Genomic DNA, 24052 nt, shown 5'->3' with positions numbered 1-24052 from the left:
GACATTCTTGGATCTGGATCTGGATCTGGTCAGAGTGTTGAGGACCTGAGATGGAAGCAGGGAGAACCTAGGAGTCGGCCAGGGTGATGGTGGGCTGGCAGGGCAGGGGTGGCAGAGCTGGGTGGGCCATGGTCACAGTAATGCTTGATCAGCCTCTCGGCAATGACGGTGATGGATGACGGGGGAAGAGGTTCCCAACATCACCCATCGTTGTCCAAAAGTTTAAGTTAGATTGCTGAGTCTAACACCTTGTTTCACAGATGGGGAAACAGGCCCAACAGAAGAAGGGACTTGCCCATGTTCGCAAAGTGGGGCAGAAACTGAAGCAGGACTGGAACCCAGGCCTCCTGGCTCCCACGCAGGAGAGGCAGAGAGGTGGACAGGGAGGGACCAGGGGCCATCTCCTCCCCTCTCAGCCCCTGGTGGTGGCCAGTCACTTGGCTGTGGCCACGTGGATGATCACAAAGCCTTTGATGTCTGGGAAGTAGGGGCTGACGAGGTCCACCTGCAGCTGCCTTGGGCCACTCTTGGAGGGGGTGATGTTGAACTGGACCGAGGCCCTCTCCTGAGGCTCCAGGCTGGGCACACTGGGGAAAGGGGATGGGAGAAAGGCAGACCATCAGCCCCCTCTCCTTCTGAACCTGGCCTGCCCTCTCCAGAGCCCTTGGGATCAAGGACACACCTTGAGACTTGACATTTAAGCCTCACCAGTAGGCTTCCAGCATAATTTTCCCTTCCACCACTTCTCACCTCTTTCCACCCAACCAGGCTTGTCTCCTCCCTGTGCCCTGAACTTACCTTACACTTCCTCTCTCTGGGCTTTTGTCTGCACTGTTCCTCCCACCTAGGTTGCCCTTTCTATTCCGATCACAACCAAGGGCCAGATCAAGTGTCTCTTCTTCCAGGAGACCCTCCCCGACGATACCAGCCATTGAGACCTCTGACTAGGAAACCCTCCATGCTTCTTAGTACCTGAAAACTTCTCAAGTCAGCATTCAAGGCCCAGCTCAAATATCAGCTCCACTGCAGCTTTTCCCTGGTTCCACCTCATCCCCAATTAAGGGCTACTCCTGATTCTCTGGACCCTGGAGATCCATTCCTCTGCACAAATCACACGTATCTTCATTTGAAGGACCACCAGTCTAGGAGAACACTTCTCCAGGCAGAACCCCATCTGTTCATCTTGGTGTTCCCAAAGTTGACACATGGCTCCGAGAAGAGGTCATTATGATGAAGGATCATGTGAACGAGTGAGTGTGTGGATGCAAGAACGAAGGAGTGGATGGTTGAGAGTAAGTCAACAAGTGCATGAATGAACAGAACATGTGTGAATGAGTGGGGGAAGAAACCAGTCAAGACTGAGTTGAGCAGATAGATGAAGTGAATGAATGAGGGAATGAGTGAGTGGATGAGTTACACAACTAAGCTAATGACGGGAGGAAGGAAGGAAAGAAGGAAGGAAGGAAAGGACACACAAATGAAGGCTGATGTAGGCTGTGAGCTGGTTCCTGGGAGTCCAGGGTATCTCCCGCACCCCTCTCTGTTGGTAGCTTCACCATCCTATATAGAAGGTGGACCTTCCACTCCCAGGCTGATACTTACTCAATGCTGAGCTGTCCCTGGAGAAGGCCACTGCCCTCCACCATCAGCATACAATCCTCCACTGTCTCCAGGAGGGGGTTGACCACCGTCACTTTCACCACAACCGCCACCCCTACCATGGCTGGGCCCAGCACCTGGAGGGGTAACACCCATAAGTCATCCTTCTCCTCCTCCACACTCCCCCAGGAAACCTATGGGGCCCGGCTGGGACGCCAGTTGGATCCTGGCATGGGCATTAATCATGGCATCCTCCCACCCCGTTAATGAACTCCATCATTATATCCATCCCCCTGCATCCATGCCACCTCTCCACTGCCAGAGCTCATGGCACAACTCCCCGGCCTCTGATGCCCTCCCTCAGCTGTGAACGGGGACTTCCAGGAATGGGGGATGCAGACTGGATTCACCTTGATGGTGATGACATCCTCCAGAGTGATGTCCTTCTCCACCAGGAGCTTCTCTCCTTTGGTGACAAAGCACATCGCAGCCAACAGGATCTTCTTGTCCTCTGTCAGGTCTTCCTTATACTGAGAGTAAGCTATTGTGATTGGGATCTTTTTCTCTGGAAGGGAAAGCAGAGGTGGGAGTTAGGGGTCCAACGTTTTCTTTCAACGGGATCCAGAATGAGGCGGAAGTCTCAATTCCTAGTTATACTCTCTTTGGCCCTTGTCACCAAGCTGGGATGGGCATTATTAGTACCAGTTCACAGATGAAGACACCTAAGGCTCAGAGAGGTTAATTTCTTGCCCAATAGCAGACAGCAAGTAAGTCAAGGAGCCAAGACGAGGTGGGATTCAAATTCAGGCCAGTGGGCTACCTTCACACCACACAATTTCTCCATGAACTCCCGGAGGTGTGTTTAAATTTCCCCTAATCATTCCAGATGGAAATCCCCCAGTCCATTATGTATTCCTCCCATTAGGAATCCACTCCCCGTTTATTGAGCACCTACTATGTGCCAGGTGCAGAGAAGAGAGAGGTCAAAGGTCTGCCTCAAGCTTCCAATCCAGTGAGGAGGCCAACTTCTTTGAAGCTTCTCCAAATCCTCCCTCGCCATGAAGGCCCATCCTAGTCAGCCCCACCAGGGGTGGAAAGCCTTCACGGACACCCACTCAAGTGATCTCGTGCCCTCTGCCTTCTGAGCTCCCATGGTCCTGGGACCCTCACCGGCCACAGACACCCTGCCTATGCATTTCCTTCTTTCGAGCAAGGCCACAGCTGATTGCCAGTCATATTTGGATTTTTTGGACCACCATATGTTTTTTCTTTTAGGTACGATGTGTTCTTTCCAACTTGCTCTAGGTTCTACCACCTCCCACTGCTCTTCCTGTAATCCTGTTTCCTTCTTGTCCCTGAAGTCATCTGACTTTTCAACGTGTGGATTTGGGTCCTTAAAGGATTTGAACTTGGTTCACTCCATGCTCCCCCAGAGCACATGTGCATATAGTAGATGCTTCCTGAATGCCCAGATGCTGATCCATTTATCAAAATTCTACATTGTTTTATGGGTTTCCTTAGTCCAGTAGGCCATTACTAAGACTCCTTACTACAATCACAGCAATAATTAATAATGGGAAAAGCTGACTTTTACTAACTTCGCTGCTGGGCCTGGGGATCCAGCACATTCATCAACTAATTCATTCCGTCCATACAACGATTCCATGAGCAAGTATTATTATCCCCAACTTCTAATAACATCAATAACACTGTCAGTCCCTGCAAAAAATCACATGTTCCTTAGGTTGTAAGAACTATGCCAAATGCTTGATATGTTTTACATCATTCACTCCTTGTGTGGTGGGAGATGGGTGGTTCTCAAAGTGTGGTCCTGGGCCCAGGGGCACTGGCATCATCTGGGAACTTGTTAGAAATGCAAATTCGGGGTGCCTGGGTGGCTCAGTCGGTTAAGCGTCTGGCTTCGGCTCAGGTCATGATCTCACGGTTTGTGAGTTTGAGCCCTGCGTCGGGCTCTGTGCTGACCGCTCGGAGTCCGGAGGCTGCTTCGGATTCTGTGTCTCCCTCTCTCTCTGTCCCTCCCCCACTCACGCTCTGTCTGTCTCTCTCAAAAACAAACATTAAAAATAAAAATAAAAATAAAAGAAATGCAAATTCTAAGGCTCTGCAACAAAATATTAGTGACTTGAATCCCACAACGTATACACAGAACTATCTATTTATTTAAAGATTATGCATCTATTAAAATGATGCGAATGAAGAGCTTATAAAAATATTTAAAGAACAATGTGATGTGGAAAGAGTGGAAAGATGTAGAAAGAACAATGTGATGTGGAAAGCACTAATGAACATTAAGCATGCACAGTTTAATTAGAGCTGTTTCGCAAAAGGCAAGAGGAATTAAAAATATGGAAGGAAAACATGTTAACAATTTGTAGGTGGGTGGCAGGATCACGGGTGACCTTTCTCTGTGCTCTTGAAATCCTTAATGAATATATACTACTTTTTTTTTTTTTAATATTTATTTATTTTTTAAGAGACAGAGAGGGACAGAGTGTGAGCTGGGGAGGGGCAGAGAGAGAGGGAGACACAGAATGTGAAGCAGGCTCCAGGCTCTGAGCTGTCAGCACAGAGCCCGACGCGGGGCTCGAACTCATGGACCGTGAGATCATGACCTGAGCTGAGGTCGGACGCTCAACCAATCGAGCCACCCAGGCGCCCCTAATATACACTTACTTTTAATATGAAAAAAAAAAACAAAAAAAAACCAACCCAGGAGAAAGTGTCTGTTAATATTTCCTTATGCAGTGTTATTGTGTGACTTGGGTTTCGTGAAAAACAAAAAGCAAAAACGTGAAAAGGTGCGTGACATCTCCTCTATGTGTTTTCACTCTGTCAAAACACACAAGCTTCCCCAGAAACTAGCCCAGGGGAGCAGTTTCTTTGTTTAATTGAATCCTGAGAGTTCAGAATGTCATGTGAGGGAGGAGAGGGAGAGGGGTGGGGGAAGGGAGAGGGTAGAGGGGGAGGGGTGAGAGAGGGGGAGAGGGGGAGAGGGAGGGGGAAGAGCAGGAGGGGAGGGAAGGGAGGAGTGAGGACAGAGAAGGGTTGTAGGGATGCTGGCTCATGTGTGCAGAATTCTCGGGACAGACCCTTGCACGTGCAACCACGTGGCAGCCATTTCTTACTGGTCCACGCCTCTCACACAGGACTCTTGTAGCCAGACGGGCTCCAGAATAAGTTGGATGTTAGAAAGGTAACACGGGGCCTATGTCGTGAAACGCTCCCAGCAGGTATTTACTCGGGGTGTCACTATTCACACGAACTGCGATCCCCTCTTCTTCATACGTTTGTCACCAGACGGTCAGGGGCTTTTATTATTAGTCCCATTACTTAGCCCCTCTGAGCTCAGTTTTCTCACCCGCCAAGCGGGGACGAGAGGCAAGGCACTGTACAAATGGCCAGAAGCATGCCCATCTTTCCTGGGAATGGAGCAGGATGCTGGGAAGTCCCGCCCCGTCCCCCCAACTCCCGCCCCCGTCCCCCCAGTAAGGGGTTCCCACCGGCGGCCTCCCTACCTTCTTCGGGCCCCAGCCGCACGGTATGGGATTCGTGCAGGATCTCCGCCACCGGCCTGCGGGTGTAGAGAATGGTGGCGCCGCTCAGGTTGACTCGGACCCTCTGGGCCCGGGAGGTGAGGTTGGCCAAGCACAGGGCCAGTCTCAGGTCGTGGCCCAGCATGGGCGGCTCCAGCATCTTGAACTTGCCGGTGATGCTGGGCTTGGTGGCGGGCTCCAGGAGGTCCTCCCGCCAAAGACCACGGCCGCCGGCCCTGCGGACCCGGCTCCTCCTCCCGGAGGCTTCCACACTGAACAGCTTCCTCACGGCCTTGCGGTACACCTGCCTCTCCTTCCGGGATCCTGCAGGTATCGTGCAAGGTGAGGCGGGCACCCCTCTCCTCCTCCCCCCGTCCCGGGGCCCCCGGGGCCGTCCCTGCCCATTTCCCTTCCTCTCCAGACAAAACCACCGTTTACAGACTGACAGCCCAGGAGCCAGAGGCGCACCTCAGCCAGGTGCCCTGTGTTCGGTTCTGGGACCATTTGAATACGTTTCAAGTCAGTCGCCAACTTCAGATCGGGAAATTTCGCACAAAAGTGCAGGTTCGCGGCTTCCCTGACAACTGGGTCGGAAGACTCGTGACGCGGATAGCTGACGCTTTGTACACTTGCTATGATGTGCCGGGTTCTACAGTTCTAGATGCTGTATTCTCCCCGAGGAGGTCGGTTCTGCTATCACCCTGTTCTATAGGTAAGGAGATATATATGTGTGTGTGTATATACACACACACATATATACACACACATAAATATATATACACATATATATTTATTTATTTATAATTTACTTATATTATTTATTATTATTATTATTTATTTTTATTCATTATTATTTTATATTTTATAGGTAAGGATATATATATGTGTGTGTATATATATGTGTGTATATATATACACACATATATATATTTGTTCATTTATTATTTACTTGTATTATTTTTATTTTATTGTTATTATTTATTTTTATTCATTATTATATTATTTTATATTTTATAGGTAAGGATATATATACGTATGTATGTATGTGCATGTATATGTACATATATGTATGTGTGTATATATACACATATGTGTATGTGTGTATATATATGTGTGTGTATATATATACACACATATATATGTTTATTTGTTCATTTATTATTTACTTGTATTATTTTTATTTTATTGTTATTATTTATTTTTATTCATTATTATATTATTTTATATTTTATAGGTAAGGATATATATATATGTGTATATATATATATACACACACATATATATGTTTATTTGTTCATTTATTTATTATTTACTTATATTATTTTTATTTTATTGTTATTATTTATTTTTATTCATTATTGTATTATTTTATATTTTATAGGTAAGGATATATATGCGTATGTATGTATATATATGTATGTATATGTACATACATATGGGTGTGTATATATACATATGTGTGTGTATATATATATATATAATATAATATGATATAACAGTCTACAGGTGGGTAATGGCTGCCCCCACCCCCCTCCCCGGTGGGGATGTACTTTGGGGTTCTTCACGGTCCCACCTATAATCCCCACTGGCCTGATGCACTCTCAGTGCTGTCTACAAGGCGACGGGCAAGGTCAGGACCCCTGATCTCCCACCTGCCCTGTTGCTAGCACAGACTTGTCTTTTGACCTCCAGACCAATACGTCCAACTGGACTCCACTGCATGATGTCCCACAGGTGCCCCAAACCCAACCGAACCTGCCATCTTCTTTCTGCCCAGTGGACAAGCCAGAAACTGGCCGCACCCTTGGCTCTTCCCAGACCTTCCCCTCCCACAGTGAATCAGTCACCCAGTCCTGAGGAGCACCCTCGTGGATCTCTAGAATCTGCTGTCCTTTCTCCTCAGACCCCCATATACATTGCCTCACCAGGGGCGCCTGGATGGCTCAGTCGTTTGAGCGGCAGACTTCAGCTCAGGTCATGATCTCGCAGTTCATGAGTCCGAGGTCCACGATGTGCTCTGTGCTGACAGCAGAGAGCCCACTTTGGATCCTCTGTCTCCCCGTCTCTCTGCCCCTCCCCCACTTGTTCTCTCTCCCTCTCTCTCTCAAAATAATTAAACTCAAGATTGCCTCACCATGGGGCCAGTTTGCCAGCAGATGCTGTGGACTTGTATTGCGATTATTATTACTTAGCCCTTCCTAGCCTCAGTGTTCCCATCTGTAAAGTGGAGACAAGAGGCTCACAGGCAAGGCACAAAGTGCTGTGTTCCAGAATGTTCCCTCCCTCCCTGGGAAGGTAGGCTCCACCCTGACTCCAGTCCTTTTGCCGCCCTGAGCACCCCCAAATCCGGCTTTGATGGCTCTACTTCCCCACTTGAAAGAAACCTGTGGTGTGTGGTCTCCCACCATGCTTCCTCCCAAGCAACTTCCTCCAAGTGCCTTGATCCTATGTGACCTCCGCTTGAAGGGACCCACGTGGATCCAAAGGTTCTTTAACATCTCATGTTTCAATATTGAAATGTGTGTGAATGTTGCACTCTACCCTGTAATATAGTCGCAATATAATTTTACTATAAAATGTTTCATTTCCCTGCCAAAGATTCTGATGTCACTTTCTCAGGGAGGCCTTCTCTGCCACTCGAGAACAGCCTTCCTCAGAGATAATTCCATCAACTTCAAAATTCACCCATTTAAAGAATGCAGTTCAATGCTTTTAGTATGTTCACAGAGTCCTCCACTTATCCCCACAATCTAATTTTAGGGCATTTCATCACCTCAAAAAGAAACTCCATAACCATTAGTGGGGGCTCCCAACTCTGCCCCCATTGAGGCCCGTCCTAGGCAACTGCTAGTCTGATTTCTAACTTACCTATTCTGGACAGTTCACATAAAGGGAGCCATACAATGTGTGCTCTTTTGGGACTGCTTTCCAAAAAAATTTTTTTTAATGTTTATTTATTTTTGAGAGAGAGACAGAGTGTGAGTGGGGGAGGGGCAGAGAGAGAAGGAGACACAGAATCTGAAGGAGGTTCCAGTCTCTGAGCTGTCAGCACAGAGCCCGACACGGGGCTCAAACCCACAAACTGTGGGGTCAGGACGTGAGCCGAAGTCAGACACTTAGCTGACTGGGCCACCCAGGTGCCCCTGTGACTGGCTTTTTAAACATAACGTAATGTTTTCCAAGTTCGTCCGTGTCATTGCGTGTATCAGTATTTGGTTCCTTTTCATTCCTGAATAATATTCCATTGTATGGATATACCACATTTTGTTTATCCATTGATGGATATTTGGGTTGTTTCCACTCTTTAGCTATTTTGAATAATGTTGCTATGAATGTTCACGTCCAGGTTTTTTGTGTGGATGTTTGTTTTCATGTCTCTTGGGTATGTACCTAGAAGCACATCTGCTGGGAATGGCAACTCTGCATTTAACATTTTGAGGAACTGTCAAACCGTTTTCCAAGGTGGTTGTACCATTGTACATCCCCACCAGCAATGTACGAGTGGCTCACTTTTCCATAAGCTCACCAACACTCATTGTCTATTTTTGATAATTGCGGTCCTAGTGGGTATGAAATGGTACGTTGTGGTTTTGGTTTGCATTTCCCAAGTGACTAATGACGTCAAGCATCTTTTCATGTGCTTATTGGCCATTTGTATATCATCCTTGGAGAAACATCTATTCAAATCCTTTGCCCATTTTCAAAAAATTGGATTATTTGTTCTTTTATTATTGAGTTGTAAGAGTTCTTTATATATTCCAGATATAGGTACCCTTATTGGGTACATGATTTGCAAATATTTTCTCCTCTTCTCTGGGCTATCTTTCCATTTTTTGGAAAAGTTATTTGTAGCACATGTTTTTAATTTTGATGAAGTCCCATTTATCATTTGTTTCTGTTGTCACTTGTGCTCTTGATGTCTTAACTAAAAAGGCTTCGTTTACCCCAAGATCATGAAGATTAACTCATGTTTTCCTTTAAAAGTTTATACTTTTAGGGACGCCTGAGTGGCTCAGTCGGTTAAGCATCCGACTTCGGCTTAGGTCATGATCTCACGGTTCGTGGGTTTCAGCCCTGTATCGGGCTCTGTGCTGATGGCTCAGAGCCTGGAGCCTGCTTCTGATTCTGTGTCTCCCTCGCTGTCTGCCCATTCCCCGCTCAAGCTCTGTCTGTCTGTCTGTCTCTCTCTCAAAAATAAATAAACATTAAAAAAAAAGTTTATACTCTTAGCTCTTACATGTAGGTCTGCGATCCACTTGAGTTCATTTTCAAGTATGGTGTGATGCCGGAGGCCAACTTGACTTGTATTTGCAGGTGGATAATCAGTGGTCCCAGCATCATCTGTTGCAGATTGCTCTTACTCTTTCCCCCCTGAATTGTCATGGCACCCTTATCCAAATCAATTGAGCATAATTTTTAAGGTTTATTTCTGGACTCTCAGTTCTGCTCCATTGATCCATATGTTCATTTTTATGCCAGAACCTTACTGTCTGAGTGATCGTATATTTACAGTAAGTTTTGAATTTGGGAAGTGTGAGCCTTCCAACTTTGTTTTTCTTTTTCAATTGTTTTGGATATTTTGGGTCCTTTGCATTCGCAAATGAATTTTAGGATCAGCTTGTCAGATTTGGAAAAAAAAAAAAAACCCAACAAAACTCACCTGGAACTTTGATCGGGATTACACGGAGTCTGTAGATCAGTTTGGGGTCATTGCCATTTTTCATGCCATAAAAATGAGAGGTCTTTCCATTTATTTAGGTCTTTGATGTCTTTCAACAGTATTTTGTAGTTTTCAGCGTCTAAACTTTGCTCTTTTTTTGTTAAATTTACTCCTATGTATTTTGGTCTTTTTGATGCTATTGTAAATGGATCTGTTTTCTTACTTTCACTTTCAGATTATACATTGTTAGCGTCCAGAAATACGATTAATTTTTGTAAATTGATATTGTATTCCACAATCCTGCTGAACTTAGTTTTTGGTTCTTAGAGCTTTTTACTGGATATCTTAGGATTTTATATATACAAGATCATGCCACGTGCAAACAGAGGTAGTTTTACTTCTTCCTTTACAATCTGGAAATTCGTCTATTTCTTTTTCTTTCCCCTCCCTCCTTTCCTTCCTTCCTCCTTCCCTTCTTCCCTCCCTCCCTTCCTCCCTCGCTCCCTTCCGCCCTCCCTCCCTCCCTTCCTTTCTTCCTTCCTTCTTTTTATTTTTTAAAACTGTGGTGAATTAGGGGCGCCTGGGTGGCTCAGTCGGTTAAGCGTCCGACTTCAGCTCAGGTCACGATCTCGCGGTCCCTGAGTTCGAGCCCCGCGTCGGGCTCTGGGCTGATGGCTCGGAGCCTGGAGCCTGCTTCCGATTCTGTGTCTCCCTCTCTCTCTGCCCCTCCCCCGTTCATGCTCTGTCTCTCTTTGTCTCAAAAATAAATAAATGTTAAAAAAAAACAATTAAAAAAAAACTGTGGTGAATTATGTATAACATAAAATTTACCATCTTAATAAGTGGACACTTCCGTGGCATTAAGTACATTCCTCTCGTTGTGCAATCATCGCGACCATCCATCTGCATAACTCTTTTCATCTTGCAAAACAGAAACCCTGTATCTCTTAAATAATGAAACTCCTCATTCCCTCCTCTGCCCAGCCCCTGGCAACCACTATTCTATTCTCTGTCTTTATGAATTCGACTACTCTAGGTGCCTTATAGAAGCAGAGTCACACTATTTGTCGGTACGTTTGGGACGGGCTCATTTCACTGAGTGTCATGTCTTTGAAGTTCACCCATGTGGTAGCACGTGTCAGAAATACCTTCCGTTTAAAGGCTCAATAATATTGCTTTGTTTAGGCATTCAGCTGTCAACAGACATTGGGGTTGCTTGTACCTTTTGGCCACGGTGAATAACACTGCTACGAACATGAGTGAAATATCTCTTTGAGTTCCTGCTTTCCCTTCTTTTGGGTATCTATCCAGAAGTGGAATTGCTGGGTCATACGATGACTCTATTTTACATCGTAAATTTAATGTTATAAAGAACCTCCCTACTATTTTTCCACAGGAAATGGAATCCACAAATACGGTGTGAGCTATGTTTTTTTTTTTATAGATGGCTTTTTATCAGGCTCAGAAATTCGCTTCTGTTCTTAATTTGTCAAGTGGTTTCATCACAAAGGGGTGCTGGATTTTGTCAAATACCTTTTCTGATTATATTGAGATGATCATGTATGTAGCCTTCATCCTTTTTCTTCTTTCTATTGATATGGTGTATTTTATTAATTAATTTTCAAGGTGAAAACCACCCTGTATTTCTGGGATAAATCCTACTTGGTTGTGACATGTAATCCTTTTTATAATGTTGCTGGATTCAGTTTGTTAGCATTTTTGTTGATGAGTTTTGCTTCTACATTCTTAAGGAGTATTATCTCTAGTTTTCTTGTGATGTCATCATCTGGTTTTGCTATCAGGATGAATGAATTGGGAAGTGTTCACTCCTCTTCTATTTTCTTTTCGAAAAACGTTTGAAGAATTGATATTAATGCTTTCAGTGTTTGGTAGAATTCACCGGTGACATCATCTGGACCTGGTCTTTTCTTTGTAGGAGGTTCTGGGTTACTAATTCAGTCGCTTTGCTTGTTACACACCCATTCAGAACTTCTATTTCTTCTTGAGGCGGTTTTGGCGATTCCTGGAGGAATTTGGCCATTTTATCTAAAGTCGCCTAATATGCGAGGACAGTCAGTGTGTTATTTGCACGCATGGTTTCCTTGGCTTGAAGGGCTTGCTCTCTCGTGGCTCAGCATCTGGGCTGACTCGGGGGTACGAGCGAAGCACATCACATCCAGGAGCTCTGAATCTTTGTGCCCTATTGTGTGTGTCCTGCTTCAGTAGACAGAGCGAGCAGACGGGCCCGAGTCCCTGGTGTCCCACCTCCAGAATGGGCTGCCCAAGCCCATGGCTTGGATGAACAGCGCTACCTACGGGGAGTCTGGAATCAGGAGGCAGCATGCTTTCCCAGCCCTTCGTCTCCTGTTTAAGTCTTGTTGCCTTCAGCCTCTCTTCCCCTGGGATGCCTTTCCGGACACTTCCCCTCTGGCTGAGTCAGGACTCCCTCCTCTGTGCTCCTTCAGCCTTCTGGCCTCCCCACCACAGTGCTGACCACCCTGTGCTGTCCTCACACTATCGGCTCACCGCGTAGCGAGTTCTCTGGGCTCTTCTCTTTGTTTCCTGCCTCTGAATTATGCCCGGCAGTCAGGAGGCACTCTCTTTCCAGCACATAGGAAAGAGCTTAGCGGGTATACAGAATATTGTGGGCACTCATGGAAGAGAGGGGCAGTCTAGCCCCGGGGGGCGGGGAGAGAGGGTCAGAGGTCCTGAGATTAGACATCTCGTTAGAATCCCCGCTCTTTTGAGGCTTGGGCCACTTGGGGAGGTGACTTCACCAAGCTGTGCCTCAGTTTGAGTATCTGTAAAATGGCATTTTTATGAATATTAAATAAGATAGTGCATGGGCACCGGTTACCACCATGCATCACACGTTTCAGACGCTCTTGGTGTGATTATTATTATTACCAGCCTAGACGTGAAGCCACTTGACCCACCATAGGCGGTCGATCAGTAGTAGATGCGGTAAGACAGTGGCCAGAAGATGTACCTCAAGAGCGTGGGCTCTGGAGCTGGACTCCCTGTTTGCTAGCCACGCCCCTTGGCTGAATCCACTTCCTTTACTCCACCCGTGTTTAGACTGGACGCTGTGCCAGCGTCTACGCCACAAGCTCACGTGAGCGCTTTACAAGCACTTGTTAAATACAATAACTAAATAACATGTGAAGACGGCCGGGGCCTGGCAGGCGCTCAGTGATGGTGACCGCTGTCCCCTGTTACATGATGGCGATTTGTCCCGTGGCCATGGCGAGAGTTTAGGACAAAAGAGTTCCAAGACTCCGTGCCCTAAGCTCCCGATGCTCCCAGCGGACGGGACCAGACATCAACCCGCAGAGCTTAACGAGAGAGGCGCCAGTTCAGAGGAGGCCTCGCCACCTCCCGCCCCGTCCACAGCACCCTGAGACAGCAGGAAGGGGCCTGCGGGGACGGAGGTCATCAAGAGCGAAGGAAGTGCCCCGCTCCTAGGGAAGGGACCGACAGAACATTGGTGTGCGTGAGGACGCAGGGGTGTTTACAAGAATCGGTGTGAGGGTTTGGGGGTGCTGGCTGGGAAAGATCGGGGTTGACTACAGGAAGGGGAAGCCGGCACTGCGTCCCCACGGGAGAGGTGTGCGGATCCTGCGTTGCTGACCGAACAAGCAGCGGAGAACTGACGGGCCTTGGCAGGGGGAGGACGGCGTGCCAAGGCCTCTCTCTCACCCGCCTTTGAGTAAAGGCCTTGCAGAACCTGCGGTCAAAAGCCGCCGTGCAGCAGAGGGAAGCCGTGTGACTGACTACCAGTGTGGCCGGGGGGCATCTGCTAAAAGTGGGGGCCAAATGTCTCCGGAGATCGGCAGTGCCTGGCGGGGGAGGGTAGAGCCCGGAAGCGGTCCCGATGGCCCAGGTTGTCTTGGAGCCACCACCTGCCCTCAAGCAGAGAGAGTGAACTGGGGGCAGGGCACACTCACCCAGGGGCAGGGAATCCTTGCCTGCCCAGTACAAAGACATCTGCTCTCCTCTCTCCTCCTCCTCCTCCCCTCCTCCTCCTCCCCCTCGGCCTAACACTCTAGAAGACCCACACTGTGTTCTCCACATCAGCTGTGCGGGGGGATCACCTCAAGAGCTTCAAAAAGTCCTGGTGCCTGGGCCACACCCTCTGGGCGCTGTGATTCCTTTGGGCAGGGCACACGCAGTCTGGGCTGCAGCAATAGACTAAAAATGGCCATAATACTTTCATTGTAACTCCTACCACCAAAAGGTGGAGTCTGCGCCCCTCCGCCTGGAGCTGGGGCGGCCTGGAGAACGGCTTTGACCAACAGAATACGGCAGAAGTGGCACGATGCAAATTCTGAGCGAGGCCTCTAGAGACCTCGCAGCCTTCATTCTCCCCCTCTGGGAATCCCGCCCCTTCGTGAACGAGCCAGGGTTGGCCTATTGGGCCAGGAGAGGCCACGGCGGGGGGGGGGGGGGTGGGGAGGCAAGACCAGGCTGCCCAGCGGACCCATCCAAGGCCCCAGACACAGCAAGATCCCAGCCGACTCCACACGGAGCAGGTGCACCATCCAGCCGAGCACAGCCCAGATTGCCGAGCTCCGGAATCCTGCTCAAACAAGGAGCTGTTTCATCTACACAACGAACCACAGCGCCCTCGGTGATCCCAGTGTGGACTGGAGCTGCAGACCGCTATGCTGGGGAGTAGACAAGGGAGGGGTGCAGGCGTCCAGAGAGCCCAGTGCCCCCTTCCTGCAGAGCAGCCTCCCCGGGGGGAAACTGGCTTGCACTCAGGGGAGCGGAGAGAGACAGACCCGCTCGTTATTCAAATCTCATTGTTTTAATAAGCAGAATTGGCGGGCCATATTTGGGTCGGATCATGGCATTGGTAAGAGACCTGTTATCCCACGGGAAAGAGTGACTGGAAGCGTGTATAGCTGGAGTTGGCTATTAAGAAAATACGCCTGTTGTGTTCTTGTACCCCGGCGAGCACAGGCTCTTCAAGAAATCAGTAGCCAGCAATCTGTGAATTTCTAGAATTCACTAGAATTCTTGGCAGATGCTAAACTGAAGCTGCTATCATTACTATTATTATTTTAAACTATGCCTGGTGCTGCGTAGCCCACGTGTTCAATAAATAATACCTGCTACTATCATCATCATCATTAGTATTTATGATCATGGGGGAATATACCTAACACAGTGCCTGGCAGAGTAAGTGGTCAATGAAATGTAGCTTTTATTATTAGATGTGGGAAGCTTTCTACTTATACACGGAGGAAGCTATTAATAGAAGCTAAAGGCACTCGGCTCAAAGCACAGACACGGCGCCGAATAAAGCTCTCGAGGCTGCCATACTGTCCTTACCTTCCGGATACTTGTAGAAGCTCGTGATGTCCACACGGGAGTCGCTGCCCACGGCCTTGGTGCTAATGCACCTGCCGATCTTCTTTGTGTCCGAGTATACCCGCTCCCTGCTCTCATCCTCGTGCCACAGCCAGGTGACGTAGTCCGCATTGACCTCCGCAAACACAAAGGGGCCGTCGTGGGCCAGGTGCACGTCCCCCTCGCGGATGGCGGTGACCGAGGCTGGGCCGCACCGGAACACGCCTGGGCAGGAGGGGTGAGCGTGAGCGGAATGGATGAGGCAAAGCGGGGGTCTGGGACCCACCCGGCTGAGCCCCTACCTTCGCTCTCCTCCTGGGGGGTGGCGTCCAGAACCTGCCAGCCATTGTAAGAGGGGCCCAGGTCCTGACGGGCAAACCAACTCTCATTCCAGACATGGAAATTCCTGCCACAGAGAGAGGATGGGGCAGGGTGGCCTTCAGTGAGACAGAGGCCCATAGGATGGCAAGTTTCTACTGTGAGCCAGGTCCTGGGCCCAAACTCTGCAGTACTGTGGCTGAATCTTACGAAACATTCAGTGCACCATGTTGATGAACAGTTCTATATACGATCTGTATGTATAAATGTATGTATGTGTGTATATATGCATGTATATATATATTCCACTTGTAAGTATATGTATGTATGTACATAGATGTATATATATGTGTGTGCGTATACATATATATATATATGATATATATATATATGAAACTGTTGTTCAAGGTGTCAGAAATACAATCACAGACAACACAGAAGATCTTGCCCTCATGCAGCTTACATTCTAACAAAGGAGAAGGAGGGGGAGGCACCAAAAATAAGGAAGCAGCTATAAATAAAACAAATACAAGTAACAATAAATACTGTGAAGAAAGAGAGAGACCTGAGTAGAGAGTAACTGCTGGAGACCTGCTCTAGGAAAATGACGTCTAAGGTGAGGCTTAAATAAGAAAGGCTTAGCCGTCCGAAGAGTGAAGGGAACAGTGTTCCAAGGAGAAGGAACAGCATGTGCAAAGGCTCTGAGACAAGGAAAGGCGTTGTGTATTCAAGGAACAGAAAGTATGTAAGTATGGGGGTACCTGGGTGGCTCAGCTGGCTCAGCGTCTGACTCTTGATTTTGGTGTCATGGTCCCAGGGTCATGGGATCGAGCCCCACATCGGGCTCTGTGCTGAGCGTGCAGCCTGCTTAAGATTCTCTCTCTCCCTCTGCCCTTCTCCCCCACTCACACTCTCTCTAAAAAAAAAAAAAAACACAAAAAACCCAAAAACCAACCAACCACCCCCCTCCCAAAAAACCCCAAAACAAAAAAACCCCAAGACGGTATGTATCTCTAGGCTATAGCCAGCATGAGGGGCAGGTAGGGTTCAGATTACGCAGAGCTCTGTAGGTCTTGGTAAGGAGTTCAGACTTTAAGTTTTCTGTGTCAAAGATGGGACTATGAGACCAGCAAAGCAAAGTGACATCATTTGCCCAAGGTCACGCAGTAAGGAAGCAGGAGGGAGAAACCCCGGGTTGCCTGTCTTGGCATCTTTAGAGCTGACCTCAGCATTCCTCTTAAGGAGGTAGTGATCTTTGGGAGAATATCTGGATAGGCATTTGGGGGCAGACTGATAACCTGTGAATTGACAGGGGCCCCGGCACCAAAATGTCCATTCTGTGTGAAGAAAAACTTGTTGTTGTTGGTGGTGTTGGTGTTGGTGGTGGTTCTCCTGCAGGGAGAGGGGATGAGGGGAGCCAACAGGAGAAGGAAAGGGGAGAAGGGAGGCAGAGAGAAAGAATGAGGGCAGAGACCTAGAGAGTGTGCATGTGGGGGAGGGGCGGAGAGCGAGAATCCCAAGTAGGCTCCATGCCTACTGCAGACACAGTTCCACGCCATCAGGGTGGGACCTGACTCGGGGCTCAGTCTCCCGAAGTGTGAGATCATGACCTGAGCCAAAATCAAGGGTCGGAGGCTTGACCTACTGAGCCACCCAGGGCCCCCCACCCCCTCCACCGCCGCCCAATTTTATTTTAAAACTGCGAAATGCACGAGCAAGATGAACAGTATTACACTCTGGTGCCGATACTAAGTGGGTAAAAAGCGGGGCAGTGAGAAGACTGAGCGTGTATGTTCTTGTGTCTGTAGAGCCTCCCTCTGAAGAGACGCGGGAAGCGAGTCGCCATGTTGGCTCCGTGAGGAGGACGGGAGGCTGGAACCTGGCGGGTGGCCCATTTTGTACAGTTTGAGTGTGAACGCACATGCGTGTATTTCCTATTAAAAACATTAAATTAAAATGAATTGTTCAAAGCTCTCGGGGAAGAGTCTTGTCGCAGCTGAGGAGGGAGGTTGCCTCCCACCTGAGAAACACACATGGCACGCAGGCAGCTGACAGAGGCAGGGGCGTGACACGGGGGCCAGGACGCAGAGGGAATCTCAGTCCTCATCCCCAGGTCACAGGAATCTAGGGGAAGGCTCAGAGTCCCTTGGATGGGGAACCAGGGTTCAAGGCACTCAGATCTTGAGTCCCCCCTTTGGCCTCTGGGTCACCCCTGAAGGTGCCTCTCCTTCCTGCAGACAGGGTCAGGGAGCCCTCGGGCTGGGCTGGGTTGGGGACCCAGGGGACTAGGACCCACCACATGCTGTCTTCTGTCAGGTCCTCCAGGGTCCGCCCGAAGGAGTCCACATATTTGTCCACGCTCAGGTTCCTGTCCGTGTCATGGGCCGAGTTAAAGTTGGACACGACCCGGGTCGCGATCCCCAGGCACCTGAGGACTGAAAAGCAGGAGGCTGGGGAGGTGCCCCCAGCAGGCAGTAGGCCTCATCTCTTCCACAGCCCTTCCCATGTCTGTCTGTCTGTCTGTCTGTCTGCTTTTCCTGCTTCCGCCCTCGGAAGCGCCTCCTTCCCTGTAGAACCTCTCAGGGGACTTCCGAAGACACTAGGCCACCCCCATTTGAATCGCGGGCTCTGAGGCCAGTGGGAACTTGGAAGTCATAATAACCATGTAATTGCCAGTTCGGGTTCGAGGGGACTGGAGGCCTGGGGCGGGGGGGGGGGGGCCACAGGATTTGCTCAAAGGCACTCAAAGAGCTCGAGACAGGAGCCGGGCCTCCTTCAGCAAAATAAAAGATCAAAAGTTACATAAACGAACTATCTGGTTTCTCTCATCGTTAACCAGACTTCTACTTCCCCATCACCAATTAAAGAACACTTGGGGTGCCTGGGTGGCTCAGGCGGTTAAGCGTTTGCCTTCGGTTCAGGTCACGATCTCAGGGTTCAGGAGTTCAAGCCCCATGTGGGGCTCTCAGCTGTGCACACAGAGCCCACATCAGATCCTCGGTCCTCCTCTCTCTGCCCCTTCCCCACTTGTGCCTGCTCTCTCTCTCTCAAAAATAAATAAATAAATAAAAACTAAAAAAAAACTTAAAAAAATTAAAAAAAAAAAGAAACACATTTTAAAGGGGGTGAGGGTGGGGGTGGAGGGGTGGGGGGGACTGTATGCAAATATATACAAATGGAGGCAAAAGAGGGAGCCGGCCTGGAGTCAGGGACCCTCTTTCCCTGGGTACCTGTGCACATGACTCCAGCGAAGACCCAGCACTGGCCGTATTTGACTGGCTTGAACCTGCCCTTGAACCACTTGTGCAGAATGGCCACGCTGCCACGCCAGTGCAGGGGGCTGGTGCCACCGCCGTACTTGCCCTGCCACTGGCCTTGAACCACTCCCCGGTCGTTGTTGCTGTTCACCTGGACGGAGGGGGGCATGGGTCCGTCACCAGGCAGGGCCTCCCTCCTCAGGGCGTCGCCACTGTAAAGTCCCCTTACGCTTTGGACGCCCTCCTCATTTGGGGTCACCCCTTACTTTTAAATTACCTGAAAATTAGGGGCATCTGCTCTCTTAACATACCTACTTTGGGTACCATTTATTAAATGACCTGCCATGAGGATTCTCTGTTACTGAAAATTACCTATGATTTTGCAGCATTTCCCCTTTTAAATGATCTGTTTTGGGGACTGGTGCTGGTATAAGTATAGAGATAGTGAGATTAACACTGAGATTAAGAGGGGTGGAGGGACCCATCCAAGTCACATGGCAAGTTAGCAAAAAGTGTGGGTGACCCCCAAGTTCAGGACTTTGACTTAGAGCCCGCACTGCTATCCCACAGGGCTGTGACGCTCTACTCTCTGGAACTGGTCACTGCTTTTGAGTCTCTGTGTTCCAACATCCCTCTGGGATCTTGAGGAATGAAGGGTACCAAATACGAGAAAATCGGCTCCATCCAATTGTGGAATCACAGATAGCCATCCTCTGACAACCCGCTTGTGGTCGGCCTTCTGGCTGTCTTTGCAGGAGGAAGCGTTGTTGTGTGTAATATAATAAGGAAGGCACTCTTCCCAGGGAGAGATGGGCCTGTGCACTCCCTCCCTGAATCTGGGCTGGACTGTGACTGCTTTGACCAGTGACTATGGCAGAAGGGATGCGGTGGCAATTTCCAGGGCTTCTTTTTTGGAACAGTTGTTCGGAGAGAAGCCAGCTGCTACGTCTGATGACCCCTGAGATCGCCATGCAGTGAGGAAGCCCAAGCTAGCCACACGGAGAGGCTGCGTGGACAGAGAGCCGTGACGGGCCAGCCTCAGCTGTTCTAACCACCCCGGCCCAGGGACAGGAGAGTGAGCAAATCATCTTGACATTCCAGCTCCAGCAGACACAGCGCGGAAGAGAACCAAAGATCCAGACTTCTAGAACCAAGGCCGCAGATATACGGTCTCATCAAACCATTCCAGCCATCTGCAGCCATTCAGATGCCCCCAGCGGAAGCATCTTAGAGGAGAGACAAGCCATCCCGTCCTCACGGCGCTCTGCCCAAGTCCCTGATCTATAAAACCGTGAGCATAATAAGCGGCTGTTTCGTGCCACTGAGTTTTGGGGTGGTTTGGGGGCAGCGATAGAGAATTAAAACAAAAGGTGACTTGGGAAAATCATAGGATGGGACCCTGGGGTTGGCTCAGGGACCCATGAGAAAGTGTGTATGCAGGGACGGTGGGGCTCCTCACCATGGCGCTGATGGCCCTGGTGACGTAGATGGGGTCATGGCGGCAGGACACGTCGATGGCTGGGTCATCTTGGTAAAGAGGACTTCGGTCCAGGATGGAGAGGCAGATGTTCAGAATGTCCTCCTCAAACTGTCCCCAGAGAGTCTGTGCTTAGAGGCCAGAGTCTCACCCATATTCCAGACCCTCCTAAAATAACTTACCCAGTGGGTGCCTTGTGTTGTGCACGGGAATTCACCTACCCCCACCCTGGGACACCACAGAGCATCCCCAGCTCAGAAACCCTCCCTCAGAGAGTCACCGCGAGCCATAAGCTCAACCTTAATCAAGTCCCTGCCCTGTGCCGTAACTGCCCCCAACGCTCCCCACTACCCGCGGTAAAGTTTGTGGTAAACGAGTGACTCTGGAGTCGCGTCTACCCGGCCTGCCCACTCCTTCGGTTTCAATGATTTTTCCAAATACATTTGAATGAACGGACAACATTTAAACACCGGAGCATCTTGGGGCGCCTGGGTGGCTCAGTCGGTTAAGCATCCGACTCTCGATTTCGACTCAGGTCCTGGTCTCACGGTTCACGGAATCGAACCCCATGCCGGGCTCTGAGCTGACAGTACGGAGCCTGCTTGGGATTCTGTCTCTCTCCCTCTCTCTCTGCCCCTCCTCTTTCCTCGCTCTCTCTCTCTCTCTCTCTCTCTCTCTCTGTCTCTGTCTTTCTCAGAATAAGTAAACATTTAAAAACTGGAGGATCTTTACATACAAATTAAGATTTCAGGTCTCTGAAGCTCCCTGAAGGATCTTTGGAAGGTCCGGGGAACCCTGGGTTCCCTTGGCCACATGGCAGGAAGAGGTGGGTGCTGAGAAGTGGTTACCCCTCAGGCGGGCCCCAGACTCTCCAGTACCTCCATCACTACTCGGATTCAAACTCTGGCTCCTGAACCTGACAGTCAGGGTCCTTCACTGGCCCAGCCAACCTTTCTCCAGGACACCCGCAGCCCAAGCAGACCTAATTCCTCTAGCAGACCCTCCTCTGCTCCCTGACTCCCACCTGCTATGGGCTCTGCCCTCTCCCCGGCCAGGCTGTGCCCAGCCCCATTATCGGGAAGTCTCCACCATCCCCGGGGTGGATTTTCTTTCACACTTTTCTGACTTCCCTCTGGCCCCATCTCTACCACTCTGATGCCCGCCCCCCTCCCCACCCCCCGCCGCTCCACCATCACACCCTTTATTGTAATTATTTATCTGCCAATGTCTCTTAAAAGTGTGGTCCCAGACCCGCAGCCTCAGCACCACCTAGGACCTCGTTAGAAATGCACATTCTCAGAGCCCACCCCAGATCTACAGAATCAGCAACTCTGGGGTGGGGCCCAGCCACCCGTGTGTTTTAAAGAGCCCTCCACGGGATTCCGGTGCACGCACAAGACCGAGCATCCGTGATCGAAGTTATCGATTCTTCTACAAAGCACCGTATCCAAAGCACCTCCCCTTCCCAAGGACCCAGAGCCTGTCTTAGCGCAGCTATTAGTAGATTAGTGAATGAATGGATCTGTTCTAGGAGTCAGCCCGGCTTGTCCCTGCTGGGGAGGGAGGAAGTGAGCAGAGCAGACAGAAGGGCTCCTGGCCTGACTTTCTGCAGGCCCCGGCCCGCATCCCCCCCACTCTGGCCTGTGCTTCTGGAGACCTGCCCGTAGTTCCAGCCCTGGGCTCGGATGTGCTTCTCCACGCCTCGGAAGATGATCCCGCTGTCATTGAGCACGTACTCCTGTCTCTCCTCCTCTGAGGCCAGAAACACGTCGTCCTCTGAAAAACAGTTGTCAGGCTCAGCATGGGCTGGGGCTCTGGCCTTGCAGGCCTGGGGAAGGGGCTACATCAGGGAGAGCCCCGGGACGGTGCCGGGAGGCTTGGGACCGGAGAGGGCAAGAGGGGGCTTGCGGGCTCCTAGGCTGCCTTCCGGCGGAGCCCCATTCCCCCTGGGGGCTCCGTTCCCCGGGGCAGGGACCCATCCAGCCCAGCCCAACCCAAGACAGAAGGACTCGAGGAATCCTGACACCTTTGAGAGGCCCTGCTTGATGGCAACAGCAGCCTCATATTTTAGAAATATTTAATAAGAATACTGACCCCAGTACCCCTTACGACGGACCTTGTACATTACAACCATTAGCGCTATGAGTTCTCACCATAATCCCAGGAGGTAGGCACTGTTATCACTCCCGTGTCACCCATGAGGAAACCAAGACTCATAGAGGGAAGCAGAGCTAGGACTGAGCCAAGGCTGCTGATGGCTCAAGCCGGGCTCTTGCCCATTGCTGGGCCTCTCCTCCCACGAGGCCCCATCCCTGCCTACTGGCCCCCGCGTGCCAGAAACCCCTGATTCTTGCTCCTCCGGCCCAGGATCCTTTGTAGCACCTGCTACCGGCTTCCTCTGCCCAGTGCCCACCTCTGCCTAAGCTCAGCTCTTGCCAAGCTCTGGGCATCCACCTCCCCGTTGCTTAGTCTGTCTTCCAGGCCCCTGCTAAGGGCAGGCCCACCTCTAGGACAGCTTCCGGGAAAGCTTGCCAGCTCCTACCTGGGCACCATGGGTTGAAAAGGAGAACAAACTCTCCCAGCTTTCGGTCATTTTGTTTTCGGCGAGAGGAGACCCTGGTGCTCATCAGGTAGCGGCCGATGACAGCGTTGGGAGGGCTGCTGATGCTGATGGTCACGGTGTTCTCCGTCTCAGCCTCCTTCACCGCTGCCCAGGTCTTGCCCACTTCCGGCTCCGGTATCTGGAACACGGCTTTGGTGTGGCGGTCCTCGGAGGCCTGGGGTCCTGGCGGAGGGGAGAGGCACTCAGGAGATCCAGCTGCCCCTAGGGAACCCAGCTCTAGAGAAGCAGAAAAGCTACAACCCTGGAATGCCCACCTTCGCTCCCTGAACTGCTGGGACACTGTGGGGGGCCACCTCCGCGGTTCTGATTCCCACCCACCTCCTGGATCTAGGAGAAAGTAATGGGGACTTTCAAAGTCCACCATTTGTCTAGGAAAGAAAAGCTTGGGCTCCCAAAGTACCTGAAGAATTTCCATCATCTTCCAGAGCCCTCGATTCCTTGGTATGCAGAGAATTCCAGAGCTGTCCTCTCATCTCCCCCACTGCCTGCTGGCAATGCCTTCCGGCTGTCCCGTCCCCGCAAGCTGTCATCAAAGACCTCTAGGGTTCCGGAGCTCAGCCCCCTTGGCAGGGACACGCTTCCCTCAAGTCTGGGCTGGTGCCCAAAGGGTCTCGGGTCACCGGTCACAAGAAAAATCTTTCTGAATGTAGACCAGCAGAGGGCATTGGCCTGACAATTACCTGTCTCCACCGTGAAGATGATGGTCTCCTGGTCCTCCAGGGGTCTGCTCAGCTCCAGCACCAAGGTGAACGTGTGGCCCCTGCGTACCACCAGCTCAGGGCAGGGGTACTCCTGGGTGTGGTGGGCAACGCCATTCTTCAGGCTCTGCCAGTCCACCTCGGTGACTCTGATCCCTGAGCCGGGGGAGGACAGGGAGGTGAGGCCAAGCCCTTGACATGTTTCTCACCCCCCTCCGCCTTGCCCTCCTGCAGTCGTTTGTTCACGCGGCTACTTTTTATCCTGTGCGATTGATTCCGGTCATTCTCAGCAGTTCACGTTCCTTAAAGTTTCCGCCGACATCGAATTAACGAATACCGAACCACGACTCTTACAGCAAATGCAGGGTTAGGTTCTTGTTAGCTTCTGTTCACAATTCTTCCATCCGCTGATCAATATGTAACCTTCTCTTGTGTGTTCTTCTGTTTAAAGACACCTTATTTAATATATCGTTGAGTCATTAACGTTGAACTCACGGACAACGTAATTCAT

At 50.1% G+C, this 24052-nt stretch overlaps 1 protein-coding gene across 1 annotated transcript; it reads right to left on the bottom strand.

Annotated features, from left to right (window-relative positions):
- Positions 1 to 334: 334 nt before the first annotated feature.
- Positions 335 to 24052, bottom strand: TGM6 (transglutaminase 6). Its single transcript, XM_042979831.1, has 13 exons — positions 24037 to 24052; positions 23524 to 23697; positions 22763 to 23005; positions 21878 to 21996; positions 20203 to 20331; positions 18717 to 18894; positions 17783 to 17921; positions 15471 to 15574; positions 15151 to 15393; positions 5136 to 5477; positions 2010 to 2164; positions 1603 to 1736; positions 335 to 587 (listed from the first exon to the last, which is right to left on the bottom strand). The coding sequence occupies exons 1-13, from the start codon at positions 24050 to 24052 to the stop codon at positions 434 to 436; spliced, it is 2130 nt and encodes a 709-aa protein (XP_042835765.1). The 3' UTR covers positions 335 to 433.

Source organism: Panthera tigris, chromosome A3, assembly GCF_018350195.1.
Source record: "Panthera tigris isolate Pti1 chromosome A3, P.tigris_Pti1_mat1.1, whole genome shotgun sequence".
In the NCBI taxonomy this organism is placed as follows: domain Eukaryota; kingdom Metazoa; phylum Chordata; class Mammalia; order Carnivora; family Felidae; genus Panthera; species Panthera tigris.
This window is presented reverse-complemented; position numbering and strand designations above follow the sequence as displayed.

Coding starts and splice junctions, on each gene's coding strand:
- TGM6 (XM_042979831.1), bottom strand. Junction 20,332..21,877: donor AGGGCTGGAACTACGGGCAG/GTCTCCAGAAGC, acceptor CTCTGGGGACAG/TTTGAGGAGGACATTCTGAA. Junction 5,478..15,150: donor CTTCTACAAGTATCCGGAAG/GTAAGGACAGTA, acceptor CGATACCTGCAG/GATCCCGGAAGGAGAGGCAG.